Here is a 15,981-nt window from a genome sequence, read left to right as displayed (position 1 = left end):
AGGCTAATGCTTCTAATTTTGTAGAAGAGTAGAAATTAACCAAAATTACCCAGAAAATGAAATAGATTTGTGTGGAATCCTGCTATAATTTCATAATTACTAAATAAGGTTAAAAGTGTTTTTTATTTATATATATATATATCTTTTCCTCTTTCAGATGCAACTTTACGTAATTAGAACTGATAAAGAAGGATGAAATTCAGATTTTGTATTTGGCTTTTTTATGTGATAAACTGATTGTAAAATATTTGTTCATATTATCCTGATTTCTTGGTTATAACACATTTTTATTATTTGTTTTTTGCATTGGTTTATTAGAAATAGGACAAATTAAAAACTTGGTAGATGACCATACTGATTTTTTGGAATTCAAATGCTATCAGTTTTTGAATCAAGTCAGTTTGAAACTGTGATAACTTAGAGACATACCAAGTAATCAGGAGTTAACATATTGGTTACATAAAAATGAATATGCAAGCCAGTCACACATACTATTAGGTCTTTATTTTTTCTTAAACAGTTTTTAAACAAACAATTTTTTAATACTGCAGTTTACTTTCCAAGAACTGACCAATGCATATGTAACAAACTGCACAATAAATCTGACAATAGAATATTAAGTGTATTATATCTTTTAGTTTTATACCAAGGGCTTTGAGCCATTACAAAGAAACATCAAATGTCTAATAATAGTTTAAAATATGCTTGACAAATTTCTGCAATAATAACATATTTCTCCAGAAAATTTGATATTTCTTAAAACTGAAATTTTTAAACTGAATTTCTGTGTTGTTTGTTTGTAAATGAACAAGCAAGACAATTTAAACAAACAAACAAAATATTTATTCATTTACTGAAACTAATAAGAAATCTCATCATTTGAACTCATTAAGTAACAAAGTTCTCACTCTTGGCTAGTTTGTTTTTTACTCTTGAAATTCTCTTTCCTCGTGGAATGGAATGCTACAACAGCAAACCCAAGCAGCAGGAAACATTCCTGATAAAGTAGGGTGAACTGGACCAATAAAATGTTCCTGAATTTTCAATAACACCTCACTTTTTTGTCCAGCAACCAGTGTTACCTCCTTACTTACTTATCATTTCATAGTTTGGCCAGCAAAGGATATTCCAGTTTTATTCAGACTCAAAATGCAAACTGAAATATATTTGATGGCAACACATGATCCAAGGTGTTTGACATTATCTTTTTCTAGTTGTCTTTACACTTTGTTCCTGCATAAGGTGATACCATGTAACAATTTAAAAATTCTAAAAAATCTACCACTACAGTTGGTAGAACACCATGGTAAACCTGGGTACCATACCTTCAGTCTCACTCTTAGATCTGACTTTAGGCCAACAGTTAAAATTAACTTCAATCAGCTTTAAACTCACAATGGTACCCATAAGTCTTTCATGTTTTCCTTATTCTACAATTACTCACACAAGCCTTATGTGTTGGGAAAAACCCTTTAATCTGAACAGTAATTTATTATAAACTTTGATATTACACACAAAAATAAAATGAAGTGGTCATGAGATAATGATGATAATAATAGTACTAAAAAACCAAAAATTATGATGATGGAAATGACACAACATAAAAACACTATTGTAACTTTTAAGAATGTACTCGCAATAACACCAAACAAGAATGTAAAAGAAGGAGTAATAATAAGTTGTAATAAAGCTCCATGCCTAGTGGCTCAGCGTAGTTAAGGCACTCAGCTTGTAATCCGAGGGTTGCAGATTCAAAGTACTGTCAAATCAAACATGCCCTTTCAGCCATTGGGGTGTTATAATGTAACAGTTAGTCCCACTATTTGTTGATAAAAGAGTAGCCTGTGAGTTGGCAGTGGGTGGTGATGACTAGCTGCCTTCCCTCTAGTCTTACACTGCTAAATTAGGGATGGCTAATGCAAATAGCCCTCGTGTAGCCTTACGCCAAAATTCAAAATGAACGAACAAACCATGCCAAGCCTAAATTGAAAAGGAAATATTTAAAATATTATCATTATTAACTTGTGTAATCATGTGTTGTGTTATGTGTTTTTAGTTCTCACACTTCATAAGATATCATGTACGCTAAGTAACGTAAGGACAACCAATAAATAATGACAAAGGCTTGGCATGGCCCTGTGGTTAGGGCACTCAACTTGTAACCTGCAGATCGCAGGTTTGAATCTCTGGCTAACCAAATATGTTCAACCTTTCTGCTGTGATGGTCCCAGTGTTATTGTGAAGACAAGTTTAAAGTAGAATTTGCCAGTACAATATAAATCTGCTGAATATTCCAAAGTTCTTATGAGGACAGCTTTAGGGGTTTATTTGTCAGTATTCTATTAAGATAGCCTTTCATCAAGGATAGAACCATCAGTGGATCTCTTGATGACGAGAAACCCACTTGAAATAAAAATGCATCTCAGAACAGCTAGTATGGGTGTTAACACTTTTATTGATAAAAGAAAGTCGAAATGTTCTCTCCTTATCAGTAAAAGTGTTAATACCCTTACTAGCCGTTCTGAAATACATCAGTGGATCTGCATAATCATCTACGTATAGAGAATTATCTGCATGATAAGGCATTAAGCAATGGAGTCATCCTATCTATAAGGCCAGGTGGTTAAGGCACTCGACTCGTAATCCGAGGATCGCGGGTTCGAATCCCCGTCACACCAAATATGGCCTTATGTTTAGATGATATTACCGGTCACAGGGGTAGTACAGTGTTTTTTCTATGACTAAATACGCCTTTTCCTGGAAATTAAAAACAGTGGACTTATTTAGTTTGGTATGTGAATACAGATTAAACATTTCAATATGAAAGATTCTATAGGTGTGGTTGTGTTGGTTTTACATCTTCAGTTATAAAGATTGTTCACGTCACGTCTCATTTTTGTTTATTTCCTTCATTTTCAGGATTTAGTTACTCAGATTTAGCGTCCCATGCTGGTACAGCGGTAAGTCTACATATTTACAATGCTAAAAATGCTCTGTGAACTCAGCAGATAGCCCGATATGGCTTTGCAATAAGAACACACACACATAGATTTAGCATTACTTCGTAAATGGTATCTTTACCAAATATTCTATTCTTCAATAGCCATATACCATTATTCTAATGTTATTTCTGTTTTACCTGGATATAATCAAATTTATAATTTAAAGACCAAAAGCTAACGAAGAATTATAAAACAATAGTCTGAAATATATTATAAAGATACCATAAACTGCAGTTTTTTCGATATTTCTCATAATTTATCCATTTGTGATTTAAAATTAGGAAGGCCTTTCATTTAATATCCTAACTTACCAGTTAATTGGATGAAGAGAGACAAAAGATCCTCTGAAACGCTATTTATATCACAGGCAAAACAAAATGTTAAAGATAAAATCACCAAGAAGCTAACTACAGATATATATATATATACTACTACCGATACAATGTTTTGGACAATGCTCTTTTTCAGTTATCACTAACTAAACATTAAATCGAACCCCACGTGACAATGTAACAAATGAACGTGTACAAAAATTGCAGTTTAGTTACACGAGAACTGCATGGATAACAGCGTTATTTCTATTTGTTCGCAGGCCTAAGATATTTAACATAAATGCATAAATTGGTTTGTTTGTTTGCTTTTGAATTTCGCGCAAAACTACACGAGGGCTATCTGCGCTAACCGTCCCTAATTTAGGGGTGTTAAAACTAAAAGGAAGGCAGCTGGTCATCAGCACCCACCGCCAATTCTTGGGCTACTTTTTTACCATCGAATAGTGGGATTAAACATCACATCGTAATGCTCCCACGGCTGAATGGGCGAGCGTGTTTGGTGGGACGGGGATTCAAACCCACGACCCTCAGCTAACCACTCAAGTGCCCTAACAACCTGGCCATGCTGGGCCAAATGCATGAAATCTAGAATACGTTTACTGTATAAGTCTAAAGTTAGTAGAGTTGAGCTAACGTTAGATAGAAAGTGAGACAGGGTGTGTTATAAGAAATGTTTTTATAAATATAAAAATGGTATATAACGATAAAAGGTTGTGGAAAATGTGATGCAATATATATAGAAAATAATCCCGATATAGAGAACTTAAATAATACAAAGTAAGCTTAATTATGAGTTTAGTTTTGAAAATGTTTTCAGAAGCACAGTTTTAATTATTATTCTTCAGGAAAATTACATTTTTGTTTGTTTATTTTTAATTTCGCGCAAAGCTACTCGAGGGCTATCTGCGCTAGCCGTCCCTAATTTAGTAGTGTAACACTAGAGGGAAGGCAGCTAGTCATCACAGCCTACTTCCAACTCTGGGGCTACTCTTTTACCAACGAATAGTGGGATTGACTGTAACATTTTACGCCCCCACGTCTGAAAGGGGGAGCATGTTTGGTGCGATGGGGCTTCGAACCCGCGACCCTCAGATTACGAGTCGAACGCTTTAACACAACTGGACATGCCGAGCCTCAGGAGAATAAAGTGCTATATTTAATGACTGTAATGAAATATTTAAGCTTGGATATCAGCGTGACGTTCAGGCGTTCAATACGAGTTAACCCTAAGAGCTAGTCAATCATAACCTCGAGTCGACGGTGTCAGGTTCAGTTTGTACTGTACATAAAAGACTTAAATGTGATAACATTTATAAGAAGAGTTAACCAACACACGAATCATAAATATCAAAGTCTCCTTACAGTGAAAATAAAATCACTATACAATTGTATCCAACAAAAAAATAACACTTTATTGAAAGAGTGGGAGAAGATGTATTAACAGTGATATATCCATTACACGTACCACAGACACTGGGGATATTCAATCACAGAAACTATTTGCGAAATAGCTACAAGTCTCGCAAATTGACGATCATTACACTTGAACAAAGATTTATTCGGGAAAGGCCACCGATGACAACCCCATAAGACTTAACTATTAGACAGTATGAACTTAAAGCACTGAGAGATTTCAGATTCTCAACTGAATTGACATGTCACTGAATAAAACGATGAGAAACCAGTTTCATAATGGCAGACATTTATATCGGAGAACCAAAACCATAATTTCCCTCGCATAACTCCATAAAACAGCCTCTCTTCTCTAGTGTTACAAAAGTCGCACTTCACATTGCAAGCAGATGTTTGAAAGAAGTATAGAGTAACTCAAACATGTGTTTAACGCTTATATGGTGCTAATGGCATACTGATTGTGATCTATATTAGCATTAGTGGCCACAAAGACGTTTTATATGCAGTCTTATAACATTAGTGTTGTCATATGCAGGTGCACCTTTTCTCTGATAACATAAACATACTGTACTGAACTGACAAGTGATTTCCTTGGAAAAAGATTTGAGTTTGATATCCATGGTGGACAAAGCACAGATAGCCCATTGTGTAGTTTTATGCATAATTACAAACAAATAAAAAACTTCTCCTAGTTAGAAAACTATAATTATCCCTTGCATATTATAATTACAAATTGAGGGTACTCATTAAGGAAGCAATAACTATATAAAAGATAATATTAGATTAGTTTGAATTTCGCGCAAAGCTACAAAGGTCGCAGGTTCGAATCCCCGTCACATCAAACATGCACGCTCTTTCAGCCGTGCGGACGTTATAATGTGACGGTCAATACCACTATTCGTTGGTAAAAGAGTAGCCCAAAAGTTGGCGGTGGGGGTGGTGAGGACTAGCTGCCTTCACTTTAGTCTTACATTGCTAAATTAGGGACGGCTAGCGCAGATAGCCCTCGTGTAGCTTTGCGCGAAATTTAAAAGCAAACAAACAGCCACTTTAATAACGCACCTACCGCTGCATAAATACGTGGCACAGTTGTTTTATTTTTCAACTTATTAACATGGTTCCTTTTTCTTCTGAGTACCTGCTAAATAAATATTGGAAACGTTACAATAGACTATTTTGTTATTAAAATATAAGTCAATAAAACAGTTTTAATATACTGTTAAACACAAGTTAATACAGATTTTATTCCTTTATTTTCAAGCTGCTACTGTTTCTTGAAACTCTTCAACTGGACCTTCTGTCTGATATTTGGCCAATCTGTAAGAAAAGGTTTGAATACGACATTGACATTTATTATAAGAAACAAAAATGGCAAGATAGTATAATAGCTTTCAAGCACATTTTCAAACATATTCCTTGGTTATAATTTAAACACAAGATAGCGCTTTAGCACTTAAATAGAAGGTTCGGAAATTTACAACATTCATGCATATTAGATTTGCTCTTAAATACTCCACAACTTTTTGAATATTTCTATAACTAAAACGTTACACCTTTTTTTAAAAATGTTTGAATCTGTCTTTAACTAAATAATAATAAGCCAAGGCTTCTTTAAAAGAACTAGCATCATTCTATGATTGAATAATACAGTCGCAATTTCTTTAAGATACTTTGTTTCCTCATATAATTGTACAGTAACTGAAAACCTTCTTTAAAACATAAGATATTTATTATCCATTTTTAAAGTAAACTCACCCCTACGTTAGATATAACTAGCATAAAATATCTGTGGAGTTTAGGGCCCTTCATGATTCACAGAGACCCAAATGTGTCAATTAAGCTTCCATATGATATATAATTATTTTATATTTAACCATAAGTAGAGTTAGTACACAAAAACAAAACCAGTGGTACTGGTATCTGTGCACATGAGGTATGTTTGGTTTCAATTGCTTCCGAGTGAGAATATAAATACAGTTTCAAACTTGATGTACTCAGGATCTGGGAGGGAGAGGGGGTGGACAGAAGAAACACTGGTACGAGATTCGATTAGAGCGTCCCACAAAACTCTATACATCGTGTTTGGATGTATATCTTCATGACACTTTGTAGCCCCCTCCCTTTGAACTCAAAGAGTAAACAACTAATAATAACGAATTATTTCATAATTAGTTTGCCAAGAAAAAATCTATATTATACTAAATAAAACATGTTATCGTTGGAAACAAAGTCTTCAGTTTGTAGTTAAACTGAGAAAACATGAATTTTTATATTAAATATATTGTCTGTTTTTTTGCTTAGTTTGTAGTAACTACAAAACTACTCAATTGTTATCTATTCTGTTTCCACCACATGTATCGAGATATTGATATAACACCAAAGGTTACTGAAGATCATGTATTTACTCTGAAAGAACAAAATAGAACCACTAATCTCAAATGATTATTAAATTTATCAAGAAATAAATGGAAGTCTGAAACATCATCAACATTTAACATTATTTTACAAACAAAATAAAAGTTTAACTCATTCAATCTTTGTATCTTTTATTATTGTTATTAAACATAAAGCTGCACTATGACATATTTGTGCTGTGTTCGCCACAGATATCAAAACAACAGTTTTTAGGTGTTATAATTCCAAAAAAACCTTCACTGATCAAGGGGTTGGCACCTTTGTCTTTAAGGCTGTACTTTTACAGCAACATTTCTTGGTAAATATTAAAGTTATATAAACATATTCTGACAAATTATCAAATACTTCTACTGTAAACAACTCTTGATTGTGTTTAAAGCTTTTACCACGTATCTAAGGTTCCGTAAGAATTACCTAGTCTCTGTGGTGGCTAATTTATTTGTATTCAACAATAAACAAGTAGTATATATCGTAATTACAAATTAGGGGAAATAATATATTTAATACTATTATTAACTATATTGCTAGTATATTACTATGAAATGGGTCAAAAAAGAAAATTTCAGCTTCAAAAATGTGATTTTCAGTTTGAAATATTAGTAAATTAATTATTCATATTTTCACGTAGTTATTTCTTCCTACCACTCAGTGAGAAATTTGAATATTTTAACAATATTTTGAAGGGTTATTAAAAGTTACGTATTTCGCACCATTGGTAAAATGGGAAGACATTGGTTAAATTCTCTGCAAAATAACCGATAAAGTTTCCCAAGCAATTATTAATACTAAAAAAATGACAGATGATGTAAGCTGGTATAAATACAAAGTGTAATATTGCCCTTGTGTTCGATACCTGCCAGTGTTTATTATGAGCTTTTGTTAAGAAAAAGTTGCCTTTTGTATTATTAAATGTATGGTAAACGTAGCGAGATAGCCCCTCTATGTAAATTGATTTTGTAGTGTGCTAATTCACTTCACTTTTTGATTGTTTAGTGAAAAGCTGCAGAATTTCTATCAGGAGTTGTATCCACCAAAGTACTCGAACCCCTATTGTAAATCAACAAGCTTCAAATCATACAAATTGGTTGCGGGAGGTTCTGTTTTTTGATTTGTCTATTTATCATTTGAATGATAGTTTTGTAGTTTGATATGGAAAGGAATGTTGAACTAACAAAGTTTTAACTAAAAGTAATAATTAATCTGGATTTAAGTAACTCTATACACTACTACGAACTGTCATAAAATTTCATAGGCAAGTGTAACGCCTCGGGTGTTAGCACACCTGTTAGAACTGATAGATAATGGCCAAGGTCATGGTTAAATTCGTGTTAAAGAACAGTCATGTTTTACCAATACTTAATTGAGCTTGCCGTGCCCTATACTGGACAAAGTTCAACAGGTGCTAAAATACAGTGAGGTTTTACTGTGTACCTGAATGAGTTCACCTTGTTAACGTGTTTGACATCTGAGTTTAAGTTTTTGTATGCTTACTTGCCAAATGGTTTATATACAAGGTATAAATCTATTTATAGAAAAAGGAAACTGATATGGCTGTGCTAAAAGTCAACTAAAACTCTGTTTATCCTATCTATAATTTAATTTATTTTCTATTACATGTGTTTTGTTGATTTAATATACATTGTGGCCACTTTGTCATATGATTTTTTTTAAGTATATGAAAAATGTATTCTTACATCAGTCATAGGCGGTCATTGTTTCTACATCAATATAATTCATGTCTGGTGAGCGGCAATACGTACTCTGGTAAACAAATGTTTATAAAAATATAAGTCACCAATTCACGAACAAAAGGAGCGATTGCTGCTCCTCTCATTGAACAAAGAATAGAAGTGCCAAACCCACAGTTTTAATAACAGTGGATATGAACATCTTTCTTATCATAGTTAGCGAAATCTTTATGACCATCATATCTGTATAAAATAAATATATACATTTAAACCGGCAATAAAAACGTGACCATTAATCTACAGTAGTAAATTAAATACAGATATGATACCTTAAAAACTTACTTTAAATAACTGAAATTTGTGAGTGTTACAAAGTTACTTCAGGAATGTAAATTCAATACACATTAACGTAAGCGATCAATTGTTTTATTTTTATATCATTACTTGTTTATGGAAAAGATAAAAATAACGTTTGAAAACAAAAATAGCAATTTCTTTAAGATCCGGTTTCTATTTTGATTTATGACTCTTAATTTATTATTCATATTTTCCTTAGATGATATAATCAAAATTTTTCTTATTAATAACGACAACTAGGAAAACTGCATAAGATTGAAGAGGATACGTGAACCATGTAGGAACTAGTTTTCAAGTCCTTGTGCTAATATTTTGTTTCAAAAGTGTTTTGTAGCCGTCGTATAACCAGTGATGGGATTCAAAAATTTTAAGAAGGGGTTCTCTCAAGGGAAGGCCTCAATAATAACGGGTTCTCTTACTTTTCCGGAAGTCTATACTGATACATCATTTGAAAAGGAAAATAATGGAAAAAGTGCTTTAAAATCTTTTATTTATTTCATTTTAAAAATTTCCAAATAGTCAATTGATTGTCATCATATTTGTCCGTTTTTTTCTGTTTCACTCTATTATCATCTGCACTGTGATTATTGCGAAGCCATGTTTTAACAAAAGGAGTAGCATCCCATAAATCGAAAGGAAGGCCAATAAGATTAATCGTCAATAGGTTTCTGACATTTTCTACTGTGAGGCGGCTTCTTTTATCTGAGTATATAATATTCATTCTTGAAAACCCTCTTTCTGCCTCTGCAGAACTGATGGCAATCGTATTCATAATGGTTTTCGCCTTTTGTATACTCTCAGGAATTACAGGATTATTAAAATCTTTCAGGACATCTGGGGAAAATTTGTCATGGAATGCTTTTCACTCTGAAGAAACTGCAAGCCGCCCCAGCCGACAGAAATCGGCCTGACGTGAAGGCTGAAAGGAAAGACTATGCCCTGTGGTTCATGGAGACGGCACTTCGCGCACCCCGTGTCATCTACATCGACGAGATGGGGTTCAACGTATGGACAATTAAGAAACTGACTGCATTCACTTGACGAACTTTGTCAATAATACGGTCTGTGATTTTCTCATTAAATCTTTCTTGTCAAAATGTGTGATGAAGTGTGACGCAATCAGTTTCCACGACATCAACAATTCGACGGTATAATTGAAGCCATCAAGGGGTTCGCTAAGCTCGAAAATTTTTAAGAACGGGTTCGCGCGAACCCCTGAATCCCACCACTGCGTATAACGGCTCATATAAAGGTCTGAGTTTTCCTTTGTTTTTTATTCAACAAGTTTGAGCTCATATGTTCGTCATATTGGGACCGATTTAAGATATAATTACAGGTTTGTACTCAGTAGATCAAACCTTTTTGATTGATTTATTTGACTACGTCCAAATACTAATCGATTAATTTAATGTAACCCTGCTTACAATAATTTCAGTTTGAGGGTAAGCTGGTAGAGATCCTGATGAGTAATAAAACAGAATCGGTTATATGCACACCCCACACTTGCTGGAACACAAAAATATAGTAATAAAGAAGGGGGAGATCCCATACATTAGTGTACTCTAATCCTGCCTAAAATAATTTCAAGTACCGCGGATGTTGAAAATTCCCCGTTATTAACACTTACTTAGCTAAAATATACGACACTGTCTAACTTGCACTTATAAGGACTCAATTTTTCTTTACATTTTAGACAGGAATAGCGTTTAGGTTCAGTAAAGCTTCTCTTCCCTCAACTACTACTAGTCCACATATTTACATCTGGTATATAGAGTATAAAATAGTTTACTTTCACTAAAAGGAGTTGATATTCACACCCTCGTAAAATAAGGTAGTTCTAGTGAAAGGAGGAATACTCGCATTCGCAGGAAATAAGTTACTTCCAAGAAAAGAAGTGATACTCAAGTGTGTCTCTGTTTTCTTAAATACAAGTTGAACAATGGGCTATGTGTTCAATGTCTGACGAATATATCAAAAGTTAATAGTCCTCAAGATTACTGTTGAGCCTACGGAAAAGTTCACACTCTCGTATAGCTTGTTTGTGTCACTGGGGGGGCCTCTTGTATATTTTTTTCCTGAAAAATGCTAGATTTTTGAAATTGTATAGATACTAGATCTTTGTCAAGTAATTTATATTACTTAGGGTTCAGACAGTTTAACCTTCCTTAAGCCTTAAATAACCCAAAGTTAAATAACGAATAATTACGTTATAAGAGGTTTTAATGTCATATTTCTGTTATAATAACATCGTTAAAATATAAACTTGACTGTTTGCCAAGGTCTAATACTTAGAAAAAATGAGGTTAAAGCTTCATGAACAGATGTTGGTTTGTTAAATTAATAATTGAGCCCACTGTTTTGAATGAAGGTGGAGTAGAGCGACATAGTTGACTACGTCAGTTAAGTAACTCTTTCCCCCCCCCCAAAAAAAAAAATACAACAGGAGATAGTTGTGAAATTAATTCTAGTGTTGCCACTTTTAGATATCTAATACAGGTTTCAGAACCCTTACTTTACTACAATCGAAATAATAAAAACCTATTATATTAGAGAAATGTTTACATTCCAGGAAGTAAGTAACTGTACTAACTTGTAGCTGTAACTCTGACACTGGCTGAATTCTTGCTTGTTAGTGTCGAACGGTATGGATACATTTTTCCACTGGGTAACTGTCTAGTTGTCTGGTTGGTGTGGTTTAGTACATCAGTGGTAAGTTTCAGGATCCGAAAATGGTAGGGTCAGAATCTGCCATGCCGTCGGTACTCCTCGATATATAAGTAAGGTTATCATGTAACCCAGAAGTCATTCTAAATTACCTATAACGTCAGTGATTTCCATGTTTTATTTTGGTTGTTGTTATTGGCAAGTTCCTTCCTACTTCAAACACACTCTACGGTTTCAGGTCTGACTGGACACATAAATCGACTATTTTTTAGAAAAGGCCCGCCATGGCCAGATGGTTAAAGCACTCGACTCCCAACCTGAGGGTCACGGGTTCGAATCCTCGTCACACCAAAGATGCTCGCCCTTTCAGTCGTGGGGGATTTGGTAAAAGAGCAGCCTAAGAGTTGGTGTTGGTGAGATGACTAGGTGTCTTATACTGCTAAATTAGGGACAATTAGCACAAATAGTCCTCGTGTAGTTTTTCGCGAAATTAAAAAAACGAACATCTTTAGAGAAAAAAATATGAAAAATAAAATAATCAATAATAAAAGTTTTTTTAAATAATTTGATGTTTAATAAAACAATCTAATCTAAAGTTTAATAACAAAAACACAGATACGATCTTAACTTATTTTATATTTCACAGTTACAAACATTTAGAACAAGAAATATATATGCAAAAACGGCTCGTTTGGGTTGAGAAAATATTTTACATAGAAGAGCGAACAACGTTTCGACCTTCTTCGGTCATCGTCAGGTTCACGAAGCTTTTATAAAGAAATCCAAATGATAACCTGGAGCAAATACGTGTAATTCATAAATTATTAGAACTGCTGTGTGTCATAACGGACGGGCAATAGATTCCATACTTTAAGTATAACTTGCTCTGATTTTGAAGAGTAGGCCAGAGTAAAGTAAACCAGTTAACAGCTCCTGCCTTCAGATGGGATTTGTCCAATTTTGAATAAAATAGTAGGATTGGCGAAAGCTGTTACAACTCGACTAAAGCTTTAAATGCAGAACAGTGTGTTTGTCTTATAACAAAGCCACATCGGTCTATCTGCTCAGCCCACCGAGGGGAATCGAACCCCTGATTTTAGCGTTGTAAATCCGGAGACATACCGCTGTACTAGCGGGGTGCGAATGCAGAACAATATCACGTCGTTAACTTTGGGCCTTCCAATCTACAGCTCTATACGTTAATGATTTATCACCTAAAAATATTTAATTATTTTATAACAATGGAAAATAATATAAGTTTCGAATTTACAGTACTTATGGAAATGTCTTCCAAAGAATGAATGAGAAAAACAATTTGATTTTCCAACTAGTTGATACATATTACACTTCAACAAGTAAATTAACAAAAAATAAATACGTGTACTAAATAATGGTTAATCAAAATATTATCTGTACAGTAATCTAGTTATCGATACAGATTATTAAGATCAATTATTATTAATTTTTTATATAAATTCTCTCCACATATTTTTATATACAATTTTTTACAGTAATGGAGTTTCGTTCATTTTATTTGTTGATGTCGGTAACGAATTGTGACCCAGCTTTTACAGCCTTTAAATCCATTTATTTAGAAAATATTTCAGGATTGGATTCCTTTTACTAGTGAATCTGTAATCGATTTTTCTAATGATTAAAGAGATGTTTATAATCAGTCTTTGTTCCATAACTTGTTATTGACTGACAACCAAGGAAATTTTTATTTTAAGGAGTTTGTAGATGCTGAGATTGTACGAAGTCAGGATTTGTTGTAGGTGATTCTATGGTTTTTACGGAAAGAGGCCATTGTTGGTTTGTGCAAAGAGGTTAACGTTTTTACTAACTTGAGCACCATTATTTGGAGGGTTTCTCTATCTTAGTTAACGATGTCTGACTCTTCCTAGAGGGCTTTTTTGTCTCTTTATAAGCCCTCTAAAAATGAATATTCTGATGGGTTGTCTAAGAAGTGCATCTATCGTATCTTACATGTTCGTGTGCAACATAATATTTGTAATTATGTGGTATTAGATACTGGGTGAAGAACGTATCGAACTTCGTGTTTCGATTTTTTTGTTTGATTTAAGTTACGATAATTATATACATTTTTTTTTAAATTTCGCTTCCTGCAATTACAACAAACATGAAATTCGATGGTAGAACCTCCATAAAACGTGTTGTTTTCTCTTTTTTTGTCATGTGTCATTGGAATTTATTGTTCCTTTACTTTTCCGTATGAAAAACTTCTATTGCGGATTTTTTTAAAATTTCAAATACTGTAAACCGGGTATTGTGTGTTTTAGTTGGTTCTTTCAAGTATGTATCTTATGTTTCTACGTAGTTAAGTCGTAGTTTTCATTCATTATAGAAGTGATATATATTTTTTGTACAAAGAAAATATTTTTGTCAAAAAATCCATCTTATTTTAAAGTGAGATCTATTTTGTCAAAGTTTATAAATATTCAAGAAATCATTTGGTATGTTTTAACTTTTTTATACAGTACTATTGGTGGAAGGTTTCACATAAAACTTTTCATGTATAATTAGTTTATTTCGACGGTTTTAAATATAAAATATTAGTATTATTAAATTTAATATTCTTATATTATTCCTGTAATATATTTGTTTGCTTTATCTGTATCGTCTTCTTTTATATGTTTCATCTATGAAGATAATAAATAATAATAAAGTTCGCGGATGTTAGGTGAGTGTTTAGTGTTTTTTAAGTTTCACTTGTTTTACGTTGTGTTAATCATTCTGTAGTAGAGTAATATCTAAGCCCAACTTTTAAATTGCCAAGAAAAGCCACATCAAAATCTTTAAAAAAGTAGTCCACAAGTTGCAAGAAAAGCAGAAAAAAGGAAAAGAGATGAGTCGAAGGATAAAATAGCACGAAGGGTAAAAGCTGATGGTTAGAAAATTACATAGGAGGAGAAATAACTCTCAGGAAGATACAAGTAAGGCTAGGAACGGAAATAATACACGAAAAAACTGATGAATTAAGAAATGAAAGACGTGAAGGAGGCAGCTGTATCCAGAAGTTGGAGAAAAACAATACTGGAAGGAGATAGACGAAGGCAAAGAAAGAGAAGACAAGGATTACATTTCACTGCCCCTCATGACTCTAAATTCAGTTACGAGTCTCATACATTTTATTACATTGGTGGCATGATTACAGTTTGTGAACACTGTGTGGCAAAGAAATAGTCCGAAGCTCCTTCAGTGTGTTGTTCTGGTAGCAAAATTCACGTGAATCTTGAAGTCTCGCCTCGACCATTGCAAGAAAGTAACGAAAAATCTCGAAAGTTTATAACCACAACTACGAAGTAACAACTCTTTCCAAATGATTTTCTCTGAGGCTACAAAAAAGTATGAACCAAACTATATGCCTACACTAAAACAGTATTGGTTAATCACAACCACTTCCCAATTAATCTTACAAACTTTTACAAATCTATTTCATGAGAAACTTGCAAGAAAAGGCTGGACAAAGAGGAAGGAATATTCTAGGAGGTGAATCACATTTAGTATTGTTCTTAAAAGGAATGTTGCACTAGCACAATGTCTACATCAAAAGCTTCGAATCAGCAGTAGTAAATTGTATCTAAAGAAATTAGTAATTTGAGGGTTAAAAGTCAAATGTATAAGTAAATTGCTGGTGTAGTAATTAGGCTAAAGATATCTACTAGATTGTTATGTATCTCAGTTATTACTAAATGAATATATTGTATTGATTCTGATATATATTAATTCATTTAATTAACTCTAAATTATATGAGAGTTAAGTAGTGATATCTTGTGAATATGAAACCACTGTTACTGCACGTTTTAAACATTAATTCCCTCAGTAATGTGTGCCTAGTATTAAGAATTCATTTGAAGATTAAAGGAAATATTCAATACTGTTTGAAACTGTGGACTGGCGGTTTGTTATTTTGAAAACTTGATCGAAATAGAACAGGTGAAAATCGTGTAGAGATGTTAAAAAAAACAACACCAAATTTAAAATAAAAAATCCAAGCTCTAGAAACATAACAGCTTATTAATGAGTGAGATAAGTTTACAGCTATATTTGTAGCGTGTTTTAAATCTGAAATCAGAATATTTCGAAAA

General features: G+C 33.2%; 1 protein-coding gene across 2 annotated transcripts in view; it reads left to right on the top strand.

Moving 5' to 3' along the window:
• PolZ2 (DNA polymerase zeta subunit 2) overlaps window positions 1–614 on the top strand; it is a 38,686-nt gene extending 38,072 nt beyond the window's left edge. For both annotated transcript variants that reach the window (XR_013015657.1, XM_076460877.1), the window contains one exon: window positions 158–614. Coding sequence is in view for 1 of the 2 variants with exons in the window: in XM_076460877.1 (XP_076316992.1) it covers window positions 158–196 (39 nt within the window). In the remaining variant the exon portion in view is untranslated. The remainder of the gene's footprint in view (window positions 1–157) is intronic.
• Window positions 615–15,981: the final 15,367 nt, after the last annotated feature.

Source organism: Tachypleus tridentatus, chromosome 10, assembly GCF_004210375.1.
Source record: "Tachypleus tridentatus isolate NWPU-2018 chromosome 10, ASM421037v1, whole genome shotgun sequence".
Lineage (NCBI taxonomy): Eukaryota > Metazoa > Arthropoda > Merostomata > Xiphosura > Limulidae > Tachypleus > Tachypleus tridentatus.
This window is presented reverse-complemented; position numbering and strand designations above follow the sequence as displayed.